General features: G+C 35.2%; 2 protein-coding genes and 2 pseudogenes across 3 annotated transcripts; 1 reads left to right on the top strand and 3 right to left on the bottom strand.

The window, feature by feature from the left end:
* The first annotated feature begins 618 nt into the window (after positions 1-618).
* LOC120127541 lies at positions 619-1,476 on the top strand (annotated as a pseudogene).
* Positions 1,477-1,936: 460 nt separating this feature from the next.
* Positions 1,937-3,645, bottom strand: LOC120127540 (annotated as a pseudogene).
* A 2,686-nt stretch (positions 3,646-6,331) lies between these two features.
* On the bottom strand, positions 6,332-11,091 carry LOC120127633 (ceramide kinase-like). The gene is made up of 13 exons (XM_039145491.1): positions 10,828-11,091; positions 10,189-10,353; positions 9,937-10,104; positions 9,732-9,824; positions 9,525-9,617; positions 9,007-9,229; positions 8,891-8,917; positions 8,669-8,753; positions 7,750-7,899; positions 7,463-7,564; positions 6,828-7,205; positions 6,641-6,707; positions 6,332-6,567 (listed from the first exon to the last, which is right to left on the bottom strand). The coding sequence occupies exons 1-13, from the start codon at positions 10,987-10,989 to the stop codon at positions 6,430-6,432; spliced, it is 1,851 nt and encodes a 616-aa protein (XP_039001422.1). The 5' UTR covers positions 10,990-11,091; the 3' UTR covers positions 6,332-6,429.
* A 1,070-nt stretch (positions 11,092-12,161) lies between these two features.
* On the bottom strand, positions 12,162-15,449 carry LOC120127634 (uncharacterized Rho GTPase-activating protein At5g61530-like). Of its 2 annotated transcripts, none has more exons than XM_039145493.1 (10): positions 15,374-15,449; positions 15,112-15,229; positions 14,750-15,012; positions 14,097-14,159; positions 13,957-13,975; positions 13,726-13,824; positions 13,550-13,627; positions 13,222-13,466; positions 12,683-12,845; positions 12,162-12,502 (listed from the first exon to the last, which is right to left on the bottom strand). In XM_039145493.1, the coding sequence occupies exons 2-10, from the start codon at positions 15,173-15,175 to the stop codon at positions 12,357-12,359; spliced, it is 1,140 nt and encodes a 379-aa protein (XP_039001424.1). In that variant the 5' UTR covers positions 15,176-15,229; positions 15,374-15,449; the 3' UTR covers positions 12,162-12,356. The 2 variants fall into 2 exon arrangements, with proteins under 2 accessions (XP_039001424.1, XP_039001423.1); XM_039145492.1 differs by having other exon boundaries at positions 15,112-15,223; positions 15,374-15,437.
* Positions 15,450-21,050: the final 5,601 nt, after the last annotated feature.

Here is a 21,050-nt window from a genome sequence, read left to right as displayed (position 1 = left end):
GTGTATTCATTATTTAAACTATCAGTTTTATTTTATTTTAATATCTAAATTTTCATTTATTTTAAAATCATATCTAACGTTTAATTTTTGTTTCATTTTAGCACCTTACCGTTAAAAATATAACGGGTTAGTTGTATGTGACACCTTTTATATAGGTAAATTGTATCATTCATCATACAACTATCCTTTCACTCTTATTTTGGTAATTAAAGTTTAATTTTTTTAATTTAATTACTTAACTTTCAAATTATTCCTAATTTAATCACTCTAACTGTCAAATTTATTTTTTATTTTAATTATATATTAATAAAAAAAATTAATGTAATAAAATTTATTAACAAAAATAAATTGGAGTGATTAAAATAGGATCAATTTGAAGTTTAGTGGTTAAATTAAAAAAATTAACATTAGATATCAATTTGAAACAAATGATTAATGGTGAGGTATTAGAATGAAATAAAAAAATTAACATTAGATATCATTTTGAAACAAATGAAAGTTTGGGTACTAAAACAAAATAAAACTAATAGTTTAGATATTAAACGTGTAGTTTACACTTTTTAAAATATAGCTGAAACAGAAGCAGTGGGGAGCAAACTGGAAAGAACAAATAAGCAAATGAGCGATCAAAGTTACGGCAACTTATTGTGCAATGGTACTACAATCTATTACATATACAATCCTACTACAGAGCATTACACTGTACTTCCAACACTTGATTGTTCGAGGAACAAATCTTTGGGGTGTCAGTTTAGCTTTTTATCCTAGGAAATCGCCTGATTTGCCGGATCGTTACGGGTGGAGATTTACTCGTCGGCAACTGCCCCCTGGAGTCCTGGAGGCCTTTGGGTCATCCATTTGTAGCACCATGTAATGTGCAATTCAAAGAACGATGTTTTGACGTTGAAGAAGAGCAAATGAGAGATATCCCGATGTCTCCAGTCGTCGACAAAGACGTAAGGCCGCGCCGGTATTTTGGAGAATACGGAGGCCATTTGCATCTTGTTGAATTTTGGTTCGGACAATTTACTGTTTCCGAAATGGAGAGAGAATATTCCGAGTGGTTGTTGAAGTACCGAGTCGATCTAAATCCGATTGCAGCATCGTTTCTTGAGATGGTTCGGGGCTATGTCGATCCAGTAGACTTGCAATTTCATGCATTTTAGATACTTTGTTGTTGGTGAAGAAACTGTTGAGGGCTCATTTATGATACTGTGTTGGCCTAACAAAGCCATAAGGTATAATTTCAAAGACAATAGCTCTAGCAAGCATCATGATTTTGCTCAACTCCGTTCTACAGCTGAGCTTGTGGGAGATAATTCATTGGAATTTGAATGTTTCGATGCTTATCAATTCATTCAGAGCTTTGCTTGTGCCTGCCTTGTTGAATATAAACATGGGCGGCTATTGATTCAAGTGGGGCGGCTTGAATTCAAAGTCAGGCAGCTCACTTTTTTGAATTTAAGCAATGGTTAATTACATTTTAGTTATTGTATTTTAGGGTATTTTTAAAGATTAGTCTCTAAGCTTTAACTATAAATATCCTAGCTCATTTAGCTTCTAAACCATCCAAAAATCTCAAATATTTTCTTTCTCCCAATACTAGAGAGTTTTCTTGTGAGTAGTGAGTGTTTTGTAAACACCTGTAAATTTTCTCTCTTAGTAAAAGATCTGCAGCAGTCCGGAGACGTAAGCAAAATTGGCTGAACTCCGTTATCAATTTCGGATATTATTTTTCCACTTTTATTTTGCATTCTCACTAATCTGGTTATAGGAAAATTACTCGTTCTGGGTTTATTTCCCAATATGCCTACCTCTATGCTGGAAAATTCTTAAAATTTGCATACAAAATTCTATGACAGAAAATTCGAGCACAAAATTCTTACATGTACATAGTTAACTTTTAGCTAATCCTGAAATCACCAATAGCAGCTGATAGGCATAGCCTAGCTTTATTCCGGCATTCACCTGGTCTTAGCAGCACTTCGACAAGCTGAAACATCTTTTGCATTATGCGGCCTTCGTGTCTTGAATCGGATTGGATTGGATCTTATTTTGCCACGGAGATGATTTGATGATAAATAAATCCGGTTTTCCAACAAACCTATCGGGAGTTCTATGATCCTCGTTGGATGCTTGAAGGATGACAATTGTTGATTCCCGGGATTACCATACTCTAGCTATTCCCATATAAATGAACTACTACCCATGCCACTGCCCGTGCTTCTGCAAAATGCACCGGTTCCTACTAGCCGATTTCTGTGAGCTTCGCCAGCACTTGTCTGATATTTGGTCTAAGAGAAGGAGAATGAGAACAAGAAGCCATGGCAAGCTGAAAGAACTTAAGAATAGATTCTTCAGTAACTTGATTTCCCTGATCATAATTGTTACTCATAAGTAGGTCCGGATGGTACAGATCGCTGATTCTATGACCAAGAACAGCGTTTCGCATGAAGTTCGGCAGATGAAAATCCTCATCCGGTGTTGGCTTTTCGTCCATCGGTTCCTTCCCCGAAAGTAGTTCGAGAAAGATCACCCCGAGACTATATATATCAGTCTCGGGACTTGCATCCCTCATTTTGATGAGCTCAGGAGCTTTATGGCCCTCGGCTGCTGAAGCTTCAAGTATTTCTTGATCAGAAGTAGGATTCAAGAGTAAGTATATACCGAAATCAGAGAGATACGGGTGGTAATTTCGATCCAAAAGCACGTTCTTAGACTTTTTCCATGGACTATTGGCTTTTGCAACCCTGTATGCAGGTGATCTAGTCCTCTGGCCATGCCAATGGAAATCTTGTAAATTACTGACCATCTATGAGATTCCCCATTACCATCTGCTAAAACAAACAGTCCAACTTCAAAATCTTAAAACATTCAAACGCATCCAACATAATCAACATGAACCTTACCTTTGATTAACTGAGCCAAATTGCCCTGCCAATAAAAAGGATGAACAAGAAGCTTCTCTCCTCTAGGTCCAGCATAATATCCCAACAGAGGCACCAAATTGGGATGTCTAATGCACCCCAACTGCCGAACCACATCGAAGAACTCTTCACCTCTCAAGGCACACACCGGCCTCAAGAACCGAAGCAATCTAACCGAGTTGCTCCTCTGGAACAAGGCCTTGTATAAGGTCCCATAGCTGGACTTGCCGATCACTTCACCGGGAGCATCGAGAAGTCGCAAATGGTGAGGTCTTCTCCGCCGGTGAAAATGATGATATCCTCCATTTCTGACTCATCGATTCTTTTTATGGGTTCTGACAAAGAAAGTTTACAGGTTGTAAGGGAATGAAGATCCTGGTAATGTAGTGTTAACTGTTGAGACTTGAGATATTGAGAATAGAAAGATGGGTTTTTTTGTTGGGAGGAGATGTTGGAACCCCAGAGATTCTGGCGAATTAGTAAAGTTTTAGGACAAGAATTTTATGTGGGAAACACTTTATTTGGATCTGCCATGTGAAAGCTTTACTATCTCGTTCGACTCATTTTCTTAGTTCAACTGGCTCAACTGTCGCTTTTGTCTTTGTTCCTCCTCCATATTTGCTATAATATGGATTGATCCGGCTGGCGCACTTCCATTTTGTGGGTAAGTCTTTTAGGGGGATTTTTTTCTATACGTACTTGAACTTAAGTCTTGCATATTACTTGAATCAGCTCTTGATAATATACACAATTAATATAAAATATAATAAAATTAATAAATAATCATTGATATCCCTAACGAAGAGAGTTGTTGTAAATTAGTTACGACATTAATTCCATTCAGTTGAAGTCATTAATTAATTAAAGTTTACTTTATATATAAGTTTAATTAATACAAAAGTATTAGCATACAAATTTTATAAAGAGTAATGTTGAATAATAAAAATAGGGTAAATTACAAAGTTTATCATTGAACTTTATTCTCTCTCCTGTTTTGCTCATTGAACTTTTAAAATTTTCAATTTTCTCACTGAACTTAATTCATTGAGTTTTTTTGTCATTGAACTTTACTCTCTCTCCTATTTTGATCACTTTGTCGTTAAATAGTTAACAGCGTTAAAAATGGCACCGTTTTAAAAGAACAAAATTTTCACCAAAACGATGTCGTTTTACATCTATATAACAGTTCATTTTAATACCGTTAACTATTTAACACCCGAGTGACTAAAAAACACAAGATATTAAGTTCAGTGAGGAAAATAAAATGATTTAAAGTGCAACGAGTGAAATAGGGGAGAGAATAAAATTCAGTTACCGAATTTGTAATTTACCCTAAAAAGTATTTAAATTTTGTTTAAATAAATTTTAAGTTTTGTCCCCGAATATCAATAAAAACAAAAGATGATAATTATAGTTTGATTGCCTTGTGAGTCACCTTAATCAAAATTTGCAAAATGAGTGTATAATTCACCAGCAGCATATCAATGATTAGAAGAGCAATAAATCTAATCACTCTTTTGATGGTTTTACAATTTATATAATTACACTTCAATGATAAGTATCATCTGGAAGTTAATTAATTTAATCTTAGTATTTATTATCTTCCATAGTTCACGAACAAATTATAATTGATAAAATTATAATTGACATTTATGTGATTCATATACATTTTGATGTTGTTTGTGCTTTGATCAATTTAATATTTCAAAAAAATTGTACTTCAATGAATTTATGATAATTTTGATGGTTTGTTGTATATTTAAAATATTATTGAGAATGATTATATTCTATAGTTCTTTTTTTTTTTTGTGCAAAAGGATACGTGAGGCATTCCACTTTAAAAAAAAATCAATGTGACCCTCTAATTTAGAAAAAAAAAATACTCAATCTGATCCTTTGACCAATGTTTTTCGTCGTTGAGTGAGAAGTCGTTACTTTGTGCTGATGGGACCTTTTTCTCTCTCAATTTGACCTTCCAACTCAAGAAAATAACTCAATATGGCCCTCCTATTTCTGTTTAATGTTGTTATAAATGAGAAAATTATACCATTCATTACTCAACTATATTCTCTCTTCTATTTTAGTCACTAAACTTTAAAAGTTTTCAATTTAATCACTCAACTTTTGAATTACTCATGTTTTGATCATCACGGTTTATTTTATTAATATTTATGTATGATGTGACATTTATGATTATTATTTTATTAATATATGATTAAAATAATATTAATTAAATTAAAATTTTAAAAATATATTGAAACAAAAAAATATTCTCAAAATTATAATTAAAATTAAAAAATATTCTCTCTGCTTTATATATTTTCAAATCTCCTCTCCTTTATCCTCTCATTTCATTTTTCTTCCTTTTCGACCAAAGATTTTTTTCCCTTTCAGAACCCGGTCAAGTAGCTCATCCTTAGTGTTTTCAATATTTTTACAAGGTCAATCTGGTTTCATTGAATCTGGTAATGAAAGAAAAACAAGAAATCGTGGTTGAAAATAAAAAATGTCACATCATATATAAATATTAATAAAATAAATCATGATGATTAAAATAGGAGCAATTCAAAAGTTGAGTGATTAAATTGAAAACTTTTAAAGCTTGGTGACCAAAATAGAAGAGAAAAAATATGAGGGTCATATTGAGTTATTTTCTTGAGTTGGTGGGCCATATTGAGAGAGAAAAAAGATTTGGTCTGCTTAACGTGTCACTTCAACACAAAGTAATAGCTCTGTCGGTCAAAGATGGAAAACGTTAGTCAAAAGACCACATTGAGTGAAAAAAAAGTAGAGGGCCACGTTGTTTTTTTTTTTGGAAAAGTGGAGGGCCTCAGGTACCCTTTCGCCTTTTTTTTTTATAAAATTTTAATCTAATTCTAATCTTACCTAGAGGGGAGAGGAGAAGAATTCTAGAGAATTAAGGCGAGTGCTCCTAACAGATCTAGAAAACATAACCTAAAGAAATATGAGAGAACAAATATGAACAACTTGACTAACCGACCAAATGTACTTGCTCATATATTCAATATGTATTTAAGTAAGATTAATTAATAATTAATCATGTTTTAAAATTGAAATTAATCTATTTGATATCTATACCAAATAGGAGTATCAATACTAAATTAATACGAAATATTTGTATCAACTGTAAGAATCTTTGTACCAGAAGTCAAAATTAGATTATAGCATGACATTTTAGTATCTATTATTTAATTATTAAGATTTTTTTTTTGTTTCTAAAAAATTAAAGAAAATACTTTTATCAGCTTATCGTAGCACAAGTCTACCCTGCAATGATATCTTTAATTTCATTTTAAACAAAATGAAGTATAATTCAGAGTGTAATGTACAGTGTTGGTTCACATTCATACATAACTATACGATTTCCTTGTAATATGAAGAAGTGTTGATGTAAACTGAACTTCGTAACATACAAAAACGGTGTTGGTAGAAAGAGAATTACTCTACTCCTTTGATGATGAAACCATGTTTCCTTTGTACCCTAAACTTCGGGGCCAGACGCGAATAAGCAGATAAGGCCTCGAAATACTTGCGCTGAAAGCTTATGTGCTTGAAAAAGCTCACCGTCCAGATTCCATACACTCTCGTTGCCGATCGAAGTGAACGTAAATGCAGGGGTCTGGAAATAACATATATAACGGGTTCAACAAAAACTTCCGGGGACCGGGAAGATAAGATTCGACAAGATATACCTTATGATGCTCCACAAAGTCGAAATTTAGGGGGTTTCCGCCTTTCTTTGCTAGTTGCGTGAGGTGCCTGTACGTATTGATCAAGATCCATTACTGAAAATGGTTTTTCTCATGGATGAAGAACTATGCAAAAACAATACAAAAAAGAGATCTCGAATCGAAAGAAAGAGTGAATGCTCCATATTACCAGAGATATAATGCATGAGGGCAGTCTTTAATTAATAGAAGATGAAGGAAACCATCTGAAAGGTGTGCATCAGCCACCAAACCATCAGGTGCCCTTTCATTTCGGTTAGACATTATGGCGGCCCCAACGCTAAGAAAACGCCCTTTAGATTTCAACCATTTTGTTTCTTGTGCACTTGAATACGGTGTTGCAGGCGTGCTCTTTGAGGGAGAATAAACTGGCTTCGTATTACACACATTGCAATTGGCTCGACAAATAATTCTCTCAGATTTTTTTCGTTTCAAGCTCCGTGATTTACTAAGCATCCTACTTCCATCTGATGTCGAACTATCTTTTTCAGATTCAACTGCCAGGTATCCCACTTCAACTTCATACGACCTTCATGAAGAAAAAAGGTTAACACGACTTAGCATGATCAGCCAACTATTGAATACTGATGATGCATTCTACAGAGACATGCCCTAGGGAAGGGAAACCTCTGAGCATTCCGAATTGCAGACTTTAATGCAGTTTTCTGTAACTATAAATTGGAATAAATTCTCAAAGCTGATTATCTTATTGAATGACATTGCTACCGAAACTTAACATCATTTATCCACGAACTCATTAAAAAATATATATGACGAGAAATATACCTGTGTTTCAAAAACACTTTGGTTCCCGCATAATCATAACGTTTTGGGCCCATCCAGCGGTATTTTTCACTCTCCGTTATAACATCTCCATAAAATCCATACCTGATAAATTTCACTGATGAGTTGCAAAGTGACAATGTGGACAACTGATTGGGTGACAAAAGAACATGAGCACACTAAAATGCCTTTCAATTAGCAAACATGCATGCATTCAGCACATTCGAGACAGAAGATTTATTTGCTAATGTTCTCACATATCCATGGCATTAGTTATAATAAGAAACTACCCAGCAAAAGAAGCCGCGTAGCGTACAAGAGGTTCAATCTTTGAGGTAGATGTAGTTTTCCATCTTACAACTTGAGCAACATCAAGGCACAGCCTTTTACCCAGGATGATGTGCAGTGCAGACGTTATTGGATCTCGAGCACCAGTGGTGCTGCAAGAAAGAAATCAACAAAACCGTATCAAGTAGAAAATAAATGACATCCATGATTAGCTCCAATATTTTTCAGTTAGACATTATGTTTTAGCACATCAGCACTAGAAAGCACACTACGTTTCCATAGATGATTCCTATGACTTAAATCCTAGCATAAATGCAGCTCTTAAGACTTGGACTATCAAGTCTGTCAGCCCGAGACATAAACCATTGCATGGCACAATGGACCCTACACTTGTCTGTAATACACTAAGGTGAGCTAAATGTAACACATGGAATACTGAAGGCAGAAAGAAACCAGGACAGCAAATAATTTTTGAAATGCTACAAAATCCTGTATCCAATCTACATAATGTGAAACATCAAATCTAGCACTCTGAAAGGGAAAGATGACTTTAGAATGCATTCAGTTATAAATGAGTACTACACAGGAAGAGGGCTTTTGTTAGAAATCAATATAGCATGAAATCATCCAGTAAACAGTCGCTTCTTTCTTTAATGTTTTCCCCTCCCGTTCTATCACTCCTTGCCACAACGAGCAGCAACTTAGTGCAAAAATGACAAAGCTTAGAGCAGTGTCCATATCAGAAGAACATTTCAAAGCTAGGTCTGTGGACTGCCTCGACTAAAAAGGATTCCAAATAGTCACTCAAAAAGCCTGCTACATGCATCCATATTCTAAGCTGCAGACCTAACATTACTACATTGAGTCTAACAATAGCAGAAAACCTAATGAAGAAACGTTTATAAGGTTGGAAGAATATACCATATCACAATAGCATCCGTTGAACCTGCAGGAATTATTCCAAATCTAAGCCTCTGGTAAGGGAGCGAATACTCAATTTGTTGATCTGCATATTAACAAAATTTGTTTAGGTGTACGGCATTGATACATGTCGATGAGATAAAGAGACCATCGACAGCAATATGTATAGAGTTACAAACAGTGTTCCATTATCATGGTAGTAAGAGTATGGTAAAAACTAACCTAAAGAGAGAGAGCCATCATTAGTTCCTGTAAATAGAAGCAAACATGGTTATACCAGATAAGCAGAACCACCACAAAGTTGATTCTTACGGAAATATAGTTATTATGTAACGCACTCAAATGAGAGAATCCCGATTCATTATGAGCTGAACCTGAGAGAAGAGGATCACTCTCCTTGGTATTACGACTCTCAGAATCTGCTTCAGTTGTAATGTTTACTAAAGGGTTGTTATCATTCCCCAGGGCATCAAGAAAATCTGAAGGGACAGGAGGGAAAGGAGCTTTATGCCTTGAAGAAAGATACCCATTAAGGATTTCATTGAAGAAACCATCACCACCCTGCAAAAACAAAAATACCAGTGTACAAAGAGATTCAAGCTTAAACAACAGAAAACAGAACCAAGCCCACTAAAGAATATGGTATGAAGTTCAAGGGGTAAGGATATTTAGTGCAGTTACAGCTTACAAAAAGCTTTGAACTAATTTGCCGCTTAGAAACCGAAATATGAACCTCAAATTGAAAAGATTTCATCTTCTCAATCAAGTTAGCAACTTACCTATTATTTTGTATAGTTATTTTAGATAGAGGAAAGATGCATATGATATCAGGACATGCAGGTATCAGATAACTTACAACAGCTAGAACACCATCATATGAATTCAACTCTTCGTTTGTGGTAGATCTCATTACATCAAATGCATGTCCTGCCCTCTGTGTTACTATCACCTGAAATTGAATGCATTCTTAACTTGGTAAACATAACAATCACTGGAAAAATACATTTGATCATGTTGGACAATAATGCAATGACATCTTCCTGCATTCATTATGGAAGCTTACCTTTGTGTTTATTTTAGAACGCGAAAATATAGGAGCCACAGTTTCCCATGTGTTCCGCCCATTTCCTTTCCCACTCAATGGATGAACAAATACCTTATTGAGGGAGAAAAAAATGAAAAAGATGTTGCCCTTAAAGTCTCTTCAATTTTTCACTAGAACTACATCTTGAAAAAAAAAGTTTTACAAAACTATAGAGGTTATCTACCAGAAGATTCTTTGGTCTTCCAACTTCCTTATGTAGAGAACCACTAATTTTATTAACCCACATTTGACAGGTCTGCAAGTCCTTGTGACCAAACGTGTACGCCGCCAAGATCCAAAGGCAAGGCTGAGACTTGGACTTTTGAAAAGTATGCACTGTAAAGTGATTCATCTGCACCAGTAGGGAAAATTAATCACTGAAAATTATAATCATTCTATGAAATGGGAACAAAAAAGAACAGAAATGATAACAAACCCCAGAATCAAGATCTTCACTCCCCAAGAAACATTCTGTAACCGTTGTAAGGTCCGATTCTTGAATCACATCACCATTCATTAACTCCACAGCATAGATATCGGAAATTATTAACTTCGTAGCCATTTTAGGAAGAAATTTAATTCCCAAACATGTAGATCCATCCTGTTCCAGTAAACATGAAGAAGCCATCAGAAGCCAACCATAACACCATATTCTTTTCGTGTAAAACGCAGCTCAAAGAAGGGGAAAACAGTGAAGGATCCTTATGTTGACCAAAATGTATTGAAACAACCTGTTTTAAACCATAATGTATGATAAAGTATCATATATTTAATCAAAACATACATCTCTTAAACCATAACCAGATGTAATATCTCAATAAGCAAAGGGTATCTAAGCTCATACACTTCAAGAAGGGAAAGACAAAGATCTCCAAAATAAGTACAAAATGAATAAACTTAAGAAAACACACAAAATGATGGGGTTTCGATCAAATGAACAAGAAAACAAAATTATACAACTGTAATAAAAAACAAGAAAGGGGTATTATGATAATAAGGAAAAAAGAATCAAAATCTAATGTTAGTTACGTTAATTCGTGTATACAAGATGAAAAGAAAGGAAAGAAAAACTTACATTATCCAAGGAATCAAGCGATTTCCAGGATAACCCATCAGAATCAAAAGTAAGAGTAACCTCTCCAACGTGATCCAAGAACAAATTCGAACTCAAAACGGATATTTCACCTTCAACCTGGGATTTATTCCCAGAATTACAACGACCTCCGTTTATTTCCATTTAATTAGATTAACAAGTATCAGCACACAAATTGTACAATTAATAAATGTAAACTTTGAGATAATAAAAAGAATCACCCGATTTTTGTTAAAAAAGAAAATGAGTCAATTTAAAGCCCTAAACCAAGGTTCATGTTAAGAAGATACCATCTAGAGACGAGAATAAAGGAGAAGACTTGTATTGACGTTTACTTTTATAAGGTCCGAATCGAGAGATTGGGTCAACTGCATTCGGGTTTGGTATGCCTTCAACCCGACTTACTATTCGAGGAAAGAGGCCTTGCAGCCGTTGAAGTTTGGCGCTTTTTCATGGGTATCGTCTTTTTTTCAAGTTTTCATTTAAAACTCCTTGTTTCAAGGAACGGAACAGAGGGTGAGGAGAGTTTTGACATTAAAAGAAACAATCCCCAGTCATCTTTTTCGTGCAAAATTCTTCATTTATTAGCTTCACAAATGTCTCGTCATACAAATACTTTGCATGTATATTCATTGGCAAATGTACAACAGATGTCCTTGGATGAATCATCATGATGTTGTCCAAGATTGGTTTACTCGAACTTCGTGGGTCACTTAGTTCTATAGGCAGTTTACATCGTGTTTTAATCTTCTCCGATCGCCGCTTTGGCTTTGTTATTTTTCCGATATCGTCGATCGGATCTTCTCTCTCAATCAAACACACTTCTATTCCAAATCCGTCAACTGTTACAATCTGATGTTCATCGCAACCTCCATCGTCTATAGCAGGACATGACATTGACAATGGCTTGATTGAAGCTTCGTTCATCATCCTGAATCTTCTGTTTTTGTAGAGGAGATAAATCGGTTACTCGAATTAGTTACTCGAGTTTGAATAAAGTCTTTAAATTTAAGCTCGAACTCGAATTATGTATCTTATGCACATAAAACAATAATGTTTAATTAATTTAATAATTTTAAAATATATATTAATAAAAAAGTTGAATTAGGCAGTTAGGCTCATGTGCCATTCAACTCGAGTATTATAGAATTAAAAAAAATACCCAATCCATTACACTATAAAAATATTGTAATTTAGAATACATTTAATAAAGAAAAATTTTAAAAATAAATAAATATACCCCAATCCATTACACTATGTTACCCTTTTATGTATCATAAAAGGGTTGAAATAGACCTTGAAAAACCGACAAACACTTCAGTTCAAAGCAGTCGCTTTGAGGTAATTTCATTTTCATCTTCAAATACAAACAAGTTTCCACTAACGACTAAAATGTACAGGCACAAATGAAAGTGCTTCCCAGATTTTACGGCCAACAAAAAATATTCACTACTGCAAACCAATCAACTCGATGAAATCCCAAAGTTCATACTCCGGATATAATGTTTCGATCATCTCCAGACCGTCTCGTTAGCATCCGTGAATATGGGATTGTGTTGTTCGATAAGGCATTGAATAACCTCAATGGCACCGAAATCGACCGGCGTAGCATCGTCTAAAGGAATGTGGGAGGAAGCATCCATATCTTCCCCATCATCTGTAGCCATAACAAAGAAAAAGTAAAACATAAAGCAACATTTTCCACCTAATATTCCACTGTTAAGTATATACATAATTTTATTTATAACTTTGTTAGGTGTAACTACCCCTGAACTGATTTGTATGAAAATACAATATACTGATATATGCATAGATTGTAGCTGATAGGAAAATTTACCAGCAAGCATGTCCCATTCACTATAAGCAGGGGCTGGATCCATGCTACCAGTGGAAGGACTTCTGCGTAGATGAGACCAGTATTTCCTATACGAGTCTGGTTTCCGATCCTTCTGCCACATAATAACAGCGGACATTTCCATGGCAAGGCTTCGTGCATCCATCTGTTGGAAGATAAACAACAATAAAACACTGTTAATAGGTGCCACTTGTCTATTAGATCACAATAGGCTCATAATTGCAAGCCAACTGTTTGAAGGGAAACAGTTTTATATAAGTGTTTTGTTCACAATGACTAAAAAATGCTGACAACGACCTCAAAGAAATAAATTAACCGTGAAAACTTCATCAGAGATCATTTTGATCATCAAGTTAGGTTTAGCACATCAGTGGTGCATAGGACGAACCAAAATATTGAACTTAACAAAATTTAAATGATAACTTCCACATATCTGTAGAAATAAACTTTTTATATCCAACCTTGCTGAAAACCCCCTCATACAGGAAATGCATGGATGCAGAAAGAGAGAGAACTCCTACCTTATTAAGGACTGATTTCTGGCTAACACGAAGCAGCAATGCAGTAATGAACTCGAGAGTCATGTAATTTACACTAGGAAGCTTCTTGAGTACGTTTCTCATAGCATGAATGCTAGAACGAGCACCTTTGATCTCATCATAAAGCTCAAAGGTAGTCAGTGGCTCAGGAAGACTAGCAATGTAATATTTGATTAGAGCTGCCACATCAATTGGATTCACAGCCTCTGGTATGGAGGCATTAAAATCTGTGATATATACATATCAAATTAAGATGCAACCCAAATAGAATAATTTATGGTCAAATTAAAGCAGATAACATGCAAGAGACCTTGGTTGTATGCAGTAACCAACTGCTCAATGACCTTCTTATCTCCTTCATCTTTAAACAAGTATTGAGAATTTAGACCTAAAACAGTCAAAACAAATGTTACCTGCTGGAAAAAGGAAAATTTATACTGCAATAACATTAGCTAAATAAGTGCCGATGATTTTCATCCTAGTCACCTGATAACACGAGATAATCTGCACATTTCACCAATATCAGAGGGATGGGCTTGCTGGCTTGCTGCCGTTGCACAGTAACCTCAATAGGTACTCCAAATACTGAAGACAAAAAAAATGAGGGGCTAGCACAATGCACTACAGTAAATGTCCATAAAGAGAGAAGGGAAACGACAAAGATCCCAAAAGAAGTGACCATTTGGAGAATGCAGAGGCCAAGGTAGAAAAACTTACCATCAGTGCTGGCAACACCCTGCAAAAGCCAAATAGAACACGTTTTGTAAGAGTTCAAAATCTTGAAAGGGCATGTAATAAGACAAAAGACTGAAAAACAAACAACAACAAAAATAAAAGTAAAGCACACAATCTCATACCTTCTGCCAACGTTCTAAATCAGTCAAAATTATCTTGCTTTTCTGTGCCGTCTTTTTTGCTACCTGTAACAAATCACCATTACAACATGTCATTTTTACCATAATATCTGCAGAAGCCTAGGTTAGCCTAGTCCGCAAGAAAAGCAACAATAACATCAATACCATGTTTTCAGCATTGTCAACCACACGATATCATAAATACAAGATGAAAAGAATACAGAATCATTAGTTACTTGAAAATTGAAAGTCTTGCAATAACAGAAGCGATGCCCAACGGAAAATCAAACAAGCAACTAACACCCTTTCCCTAGGGTACAAAAAGGATTTATCTAGCATAACCTAAAGTTTGATAAGAACAGAAGCTTAACCTATCCAAGTAATGAACAGAGCGGACGGCAATCTACAAAGCAGGAAGTTGGACAGAAAATAGACAGAGGCTAGAAAACAAACAATCGCTATAAAAAAAAAAAAAGTAAGATTGCAATAGCATAACACCATAGACAAGTATCCCGCACGAAACAGGATAACTCAAAATTTAAATAGTACACTATCCTCTCTCCAGATGTAACTAATACATTGAACAAGATATGGTGATGAGTAAGAATTGTTTAAAACAACCAATTAATATTATTTTCAGAGCTAAAATCTTTTACCTCTTCAACTTTTGTTTTCCCTACAACAACCTTGTCTTTAGTCCCGGTGATGCCTTTCCTCAGAAGGGTTCCAGTCGTTGCAGCCGCGCATATAAGACTCTCTTGCACAGCATGCCTCGTCGCGGGCTGCCGGAGAATCGTCCATCGGTTTTTGACCATGGAACCAAATCGTTCGGCCACGTCAGAGACGTTGCCTTTGGCATCCTTGGCTACTTCTCCGACAAACGTTCCGGCTGTTTGGCTAGCTTCCTTCAGCTTCGCCCCTGCAATAAAAATTCGAAATTCGATAAAAGGCTAATGTTGCAACAACATAAAAAGACAAGATAAAAATAATAAAATGAATAATTGACTGTAAAAGGTACCCGAGGAAGAAAAAAAACCAGTCGCCTTCTCTTGCCACTGCTGCGATGACACGGCTGAAGGCATCGATTCCGATTAACGTAAACCGGAAAATAATCAATAACGAAATATCAACTGAAACTGCCAAACAGAGAGCAAATATTTAAAAGTGAAGAGAAAATAAGCGAAGCTGAATGGATACATAATCATTTTCTGCAATCATCAAAATTAGCGATCGGAACAAAACCCCAATTTGACGGAAAACTAAAAAAGATGAGCATCTACCTTTCGATGATAGCTTAAAGGATGCGAAGATCAAAGACCAACTTTTCTTTTTTGGGGAGTTTAATCGGCAGGTGATAGCGAAAGTAGACTACTAATTTTCTTTTCTTTATTTAGCTGTAAAAGAGTTCAAATTTATTTATTTATTTATTTATTGAGAATTACACTTAAATTTTAAAAAGCTCAGGTCAGTCATTTCTTAAGTTTACGGTCTACAAATGAAAAAAAAGCGTTTTTACCGAAATATCACTCTCAAACCCATTAATTATCTGTCTGACACTATCTCTTTTAATATTATCTATTTAGCATTTTTTTTCTGACAAAGCCCGGATTACCCTCCGCACGTAAATAGATTCATTAGATATAAAGATAAAAAAGTTAAGGAATACATTTTTTAGTTTTTATCCGATATTGTCATGAAACATAACATAAACACTCTAATATGTCTATATAAGTTAATCTCATTAAGTTATTCAACTCATTAAACTAATATGTATTGAATTACGATATTAGTCCCTATAATTTTATTTTTTAATTTTTTTAAAACATAGTTTTTAAAATACTTTTAGGGATGATGTGGACCTTGAAAGACAATTGACGCCATATCAACATTTCTTATGTAAGACACACTTCATGATATGTGTCTTCTCTTGCGTGACGTCAGTTCGGACAAAATTCCGTGAAAGCGCGAATGGTGATCCGCGCTTTGTTAAAAAAAGATGTTAGATCGATAATATTAGGAGAAAGTGTCTAACAAGTAATTAATGAATCTGAGGGTGATATTTCGATAAAAACACCCCAAAAAAAATACCACATGGAAGTTGCTCACAAATATCAACGATTATAACGACTTTCCTCAGCAGCTTCAGCCAAGATCAAATGGAAACAATTTTTTTACAGAGAGATGAATCTATTTATACTATATAAAATTAATAAATTTTATATTAATTTATAATCATTAAATTTAACTCAATAAATAAAATAGATTTAATTAAAATTTATAACTCATAAGATAATATATCTTTTTATTTCAATATCAAGCCACAAATTCTAAATTTCAAAATCTAAAACTTTAAATCCAAAACTTAAATATTAAACTCTAAATGCTAAATCTCAACCTTAAAAATATTATTTTATTGTGAGTTAAAAAAAATATTTATTTATAAGTTATAAATTTTAGTCAAATTTAAATCAGTTAACTAGTCTAGTACTATAAAATATTCATTATTGGACTTTCTAAGCTTTAACTAGTCTAGTACTATAAATACTCGTTATTGGACACGATGGCTTGCACAACTCCAACCAGGGTTAGGTTAAGGTTGTTTTATTCCAAAATAAATTTTATTATCTTTTTTAATTAATAAAAGAATTGATTAAGATGCTGAGTGGGCCAATTATAGAGGTGAAAGCGGTTTGATTTCACCAAGCTATCTATACTACAACTCGTTATAGAAATATTTTAATAAAAAAATTGATTAAGATATTAAGTGGACCAAGCGATCCTAGCGATGAAAATATCCAACATTTGATTCTCGTCAATTTTAACTCTATTAAAAACCACCTCATTACCAGATGGTCCATGCTAACCCATGAAAGTCCACTAACCTTATTGGAAGAGATACAGCTCGGATCAGGCACATTACCCACGCTACAACAAAAGATTTGCGGCACATTACCCATGAAAGCCAAAGTCTTCGGGACACCGGACAATGACAGGAAAGGTGGACGACAGTTTCCACTTCATTTTTATAGAAAGGACAAGCCAACTGATACGAAAACAATCATTTCATGGGCAATAAGAGCACAATCCAAAATCTGCTTATCCGAAGTGAAGGCAAATTGAGTCTCGTCAATGATTTCACTGATACGGGACGACGGTCTTCTAGCAAGGACCCTCGCAAGAATTTTATATATACTCCCGACAAGGTTTATAGGTCGGTAATCATCAATGGCAGACGGAAAAACAACTTTGGGAATTGGAATAATGAAATAGTAATTTAATGATATATCGAAACTGTCACCTTCAAAGAAATTCCTGAAAAACACCATCACCTCATCCCGAAGGCACCCCCGATATTTTTGGAAAAAGTATAAGTTAAAGCCGTCAGGTCAAGGGGCTCAAGAATCGTCAGCTAAGGAAATTGCTGTCCACACCTCCTCCTTAGAAAAGGGCTTCTCCAAGTAATCAATGGACTCAACACGGAGGTGGTTAAATCCAACATCCGAACCCGTCAATTTGGTACAGTTACACTCACTGAAAGCCTTCTTAAAATGGTTTACGTACGAAAGTTTCCCTTATCAATACTGGGTCGACGATGGTGTGATCGCCCACTCGAATTGAGTCAATGTGATTCCTACTTTGCCTGATCGAAGTAGATAAATGGAAAAACTTTTTGTTTCGATCTCCTTCCTTAAACCATATTAACCTCAACTTTTCAAGCCATTCTCTTTCTTATCTTCTATAGCATTGCCACAAACGATTCCTCAACTCAGTCGCTTCTTAAACATCACCAACACCAGCAGTGCCCATACAAATATCCTTATCAAGCAAATGAATCCGATCCTCCATTATTTTAATAGAATCACGATTGACGAGTTTGTTGGCTGTCCACCAAACCTTTAGAATGTTTTTAATACCGCTCCCTTTCTCCAAAGAACACTTTACTTCGATAGTTTCGGAAAAATCAGGTTCGTCCGACCATGATGAGAACCATCTAAACGGTTTGAGTCCTGAAGGCGTTGTACATTGTTGAAGAGTGACAGGACAGTGATCAGATAAACTTTCAGGGAGACACGATAAAGAGTAGGTCACATCAGCAAAAATCGGAAGCCACCAAAAATCTATGGATGCGACTTGCCGAAACTGGATTGCGACCTCCCAATTTTGTTCATTTGGAGCATACACGTTAACTAGCCCAATTTTGGTCTTCAGAACACCAAAAGCACCAATCAGAATAATGGCCCTCTTTCGATCCGCAGCGACGAATGGCGGCAGTAGGTATAGTAGCTCGTGATGTTGCTGGGTTACCCCTGGGATATGACGGTCTCAACGCCATTTTGTGGGAAAGCTTGAATGGCCGAAGTACATGCAATTGTGGCTGGTTTACGTTTTGCTATGGAGAACCAATGGACGAATGTGATATTTGAGTCTGTTTATGCTATGGTGGTGAACAAGATCCGGGATAGACCACCCGATGTTTCCACTACAGGATTTCAGTTACAGGAAGCCCAAAATTTGTTTAACTGTAATGCATCGTTTGTAATTCAGTTCGTACGATGCGAGTGCAACAAGGTAACACATATTTTGGCTACCTGGGCACTACGGTCGGGTAATTCTTTGTTATTCGACTCGATTTGTACCGATATTATTGCATCTGATGTATCTTGTGACATGATTTCTTAGTAATAGAATTTAGACACTATTTTCCCCTTATTAGGACTAAACTGGGTTTTTAATGAGAGTCGCCGTTTCTCTAAAAAATAAAAATAAAAATAATGGCCCTCTAAAGAACAATGGAATTCTCTACCGTAAAAATATCTGGATCCCATAATGATAGTAACCCTCCAGCTGAACCTATGGCATCTGAGTGAACCATGCTGCAATTCTACAACCCCATTAAAGACCGTACCATATTGCTTCTCATAGAGTTTAGTTTCGTTTCTTGAATAAAAACAACGTTAATGGCTCCCTTCGAGCAAAACATTTTAACTGTGCTCGTTTTTCAAGGGATTCCCAAGTCCCCTAACATTCCAAGACCCAAGGCTTTAATAGGTTTCGAATTCATGAAATAATGTTAAACGAACACACCTCTACTCTCGACGGATAATTAACTTTAATAAATGTGATTTTTTATCAAGTTAAGGTGATTATAAAGTAGTGTATGTTTTAAATACTCTTAATCATTTGATAATGAACGCTCAATCATCCTACTGCAGCTACTGGTGTTCGAACTCATGACATCTATGAACAACAACAATTTCTTTAATTAATTCGTGCTAATAAAGGTGTTTTTGATTTGGAATAAAATGAGAGAGGACTAAATATGGAATTTTCCATTAGAAAATCAAATCTAATTTCCCTTCCTCTCTCTCTCTCGTACCTTCATTTATCATCTCTTTCTTTTTTCCATAGACTTTTACCAACAAATTCTAAAATTTTGAGTGAGAAATTAAGCTAGGAATGGTATTCAATTACTAAGGATTAAAGAATATAAATAGAGCTCATTTTTGTTTTAGGGTGATAACAGGAACTTTGAGAGTTTACGAAATGATGACTCCACCATGAGTTTTAAATTATTTTGAGAATTTTAGGTTCATAGTTTTATCTTTTATTGTGTTTTGGTTGCTATATGATTTTAATTTATACGTGTTGATTAGTGAAAGAAACAGGAAAAATCTCCCAAATCAAAATAATAAAAAAGAGACTAACCTGAAATTCTAATCATGTAAGTTTTATCATTCATGGTGAACCTTTGAAGTCATTGTTATTGTTTTTTGAAATAATATGATGTCTTGTCTTTTTGAACCAAAATACAACATTTCCCTTAATATAGCACCATTCACAAGATAATATGCCACGACATACTTGCACCACCAAATGCAGTTATATGCTCTTAAATGCACCAAAATGATCCTGTATGGGCTTTGAAACAACCAATAACTTAAGTGAAAATGCCTTAAATATAGTCTTTTTACAGAGTTATCAGAGCTCTTGAACTGTTAAGGGAGTTAATGGCGCACGAAACTTCCTCTTCTGAAAACGACACTTCTAGGGCTCTTCTTGATGAAAAGCCAAGTTTTCTAAACTTCACATCATATCTTCTTACTGGAAGGGTTTTGCTTGAGTTAAAACTCATTCGAAAATGATTCATGAAAGCCTTTGATATTTTTTTGGCTCCTCGACCACTTTAACTCCAACTCTAATTCAAGGAATAAAATTGGAACACCCTCTTCTAGCAACTGTTAAGTGGAAAATTTTCGTATTGCTATCACTCGCCTTAAACCATTTTAGCCTTGATTTTTGTAACCACTCTCTTTCATCCTTTCTATATCTATCCCACAACTTGTTCTTCAACGATCTAATCTCGACTTGAACCTCACTACTACTACTTTGAAGAAACTGAAGACCCTCCCCTAAACCAGGTAAACCTGCTCCCCTCCAAGGGAAGATCTACCAATTCACATCCACTGATAAAATCAGCGAAAACTTTCGACGTTGAATTTGTTGTAGACCCTCAAAATCTCTCATCTTTCTTCAATGTCGAATTAAAATCACCTCCAATAATTATTGGCAATCCCAGATCAGCAATGAAACTTGCCAAATTATCAAACATATCACTCCTTTCAGCTTGGTATGAGGGCGCATAAACGTTAATTAAAACAACCTTTACATTCAATTTGGTCAAGAAACCTTCTATCGCCAAAAAATTATTCTGCACGACTTTGTTATTCAACGTAAGAAATTAAGAATCCCACAGAGTGATGAGGCCCCCTGCAGCCCCTTGTGAAGGAGCAATGGCACAATTATCAAACCTATTTCCTCGTAACCTCCTCAGCACCAATTGTCTCTCTACTAGCATTTTAGATTCTTGTAAGACCATTTTAACGTTCCTACCCGAAAGTACTTTGCTTATAGATCTTAGCTTTTCCCTTTCTCCTAACCCACAAACGTTCAATGATA

Source organism: Hibiscus syriacus, unplaced genomic scaffold (assembly GCF_006381635.1).
Source record: "Hibiscus syriacus cultivar Baekdansim isolate YM2019G1 unplaced genomic scaffold, ASM638163v2 tig00110469_pilon, whole genome shotgun sequence".
Lineage (NCBI taxonomy): Eukaryota > Viridiplantae > Streptophyta > Magnoliopsida > Malvales > Malvaceae > Hibiscus > Hibiscus syriacus.
The sequence above is the reverse complement of the archived record's forward strand: the minus strand, read 5'-3'. Positions and strand labels throughout refer to the sequence as shown.

What these genes read in the sequence shown, in the direction of transcription:
- LOC120127633 (XM_039145491.1), bottom strand. Translation starts at nt 10,989, where the DNA reads ATGGAAATAAACGGAGGTCGTTGTAATTCTGGGAATAAATCCCAGGTT. An exon ending in ATGATGGTGTTCTAGCTGTT is followed by an intron (nt 9,230 to 9,524) that starts GTAAGTTATCTG and finishes TTGTTTTTGCAG; the next exon opens with GGTGGTGATGGTTTCTTCAA. An exon ending in TGATGGCTCTCTCTCTTTAG is followed by an intron (nt 8,754 to 8,890) that starts GTTAGTTTTTAC and finishes GTTAATATGCAG; the next exon opens with ATCAACAAATTGAGTATTCG.
- LOC120127634 (XM_039145493.1), bottom strand. Translation starts at nt 15,175, where the DNA reads ATGCCTTCAGCCGTGTCATCGCAGCAGTGGCAAGAGAAGGCGACTGGT. An exon ending in GGAAAACAAAAGTTGAAGAG is followed by an intron (nt 14,160 to 14,749) that starts GTAAAAGATTTT and finishes GATTTGTTACAG; the next exon opens with GTAGCAAAAAAGACGGCACA. An exon ending in TGAATGGGACATGCTTGCTG is followed by an intron (nt 12,503 to 12,682) that starts GTAAATTTTCCT and finishes TTATGGCTACAG; the next exon opens with ATGATGGGGAAGATATGGAT.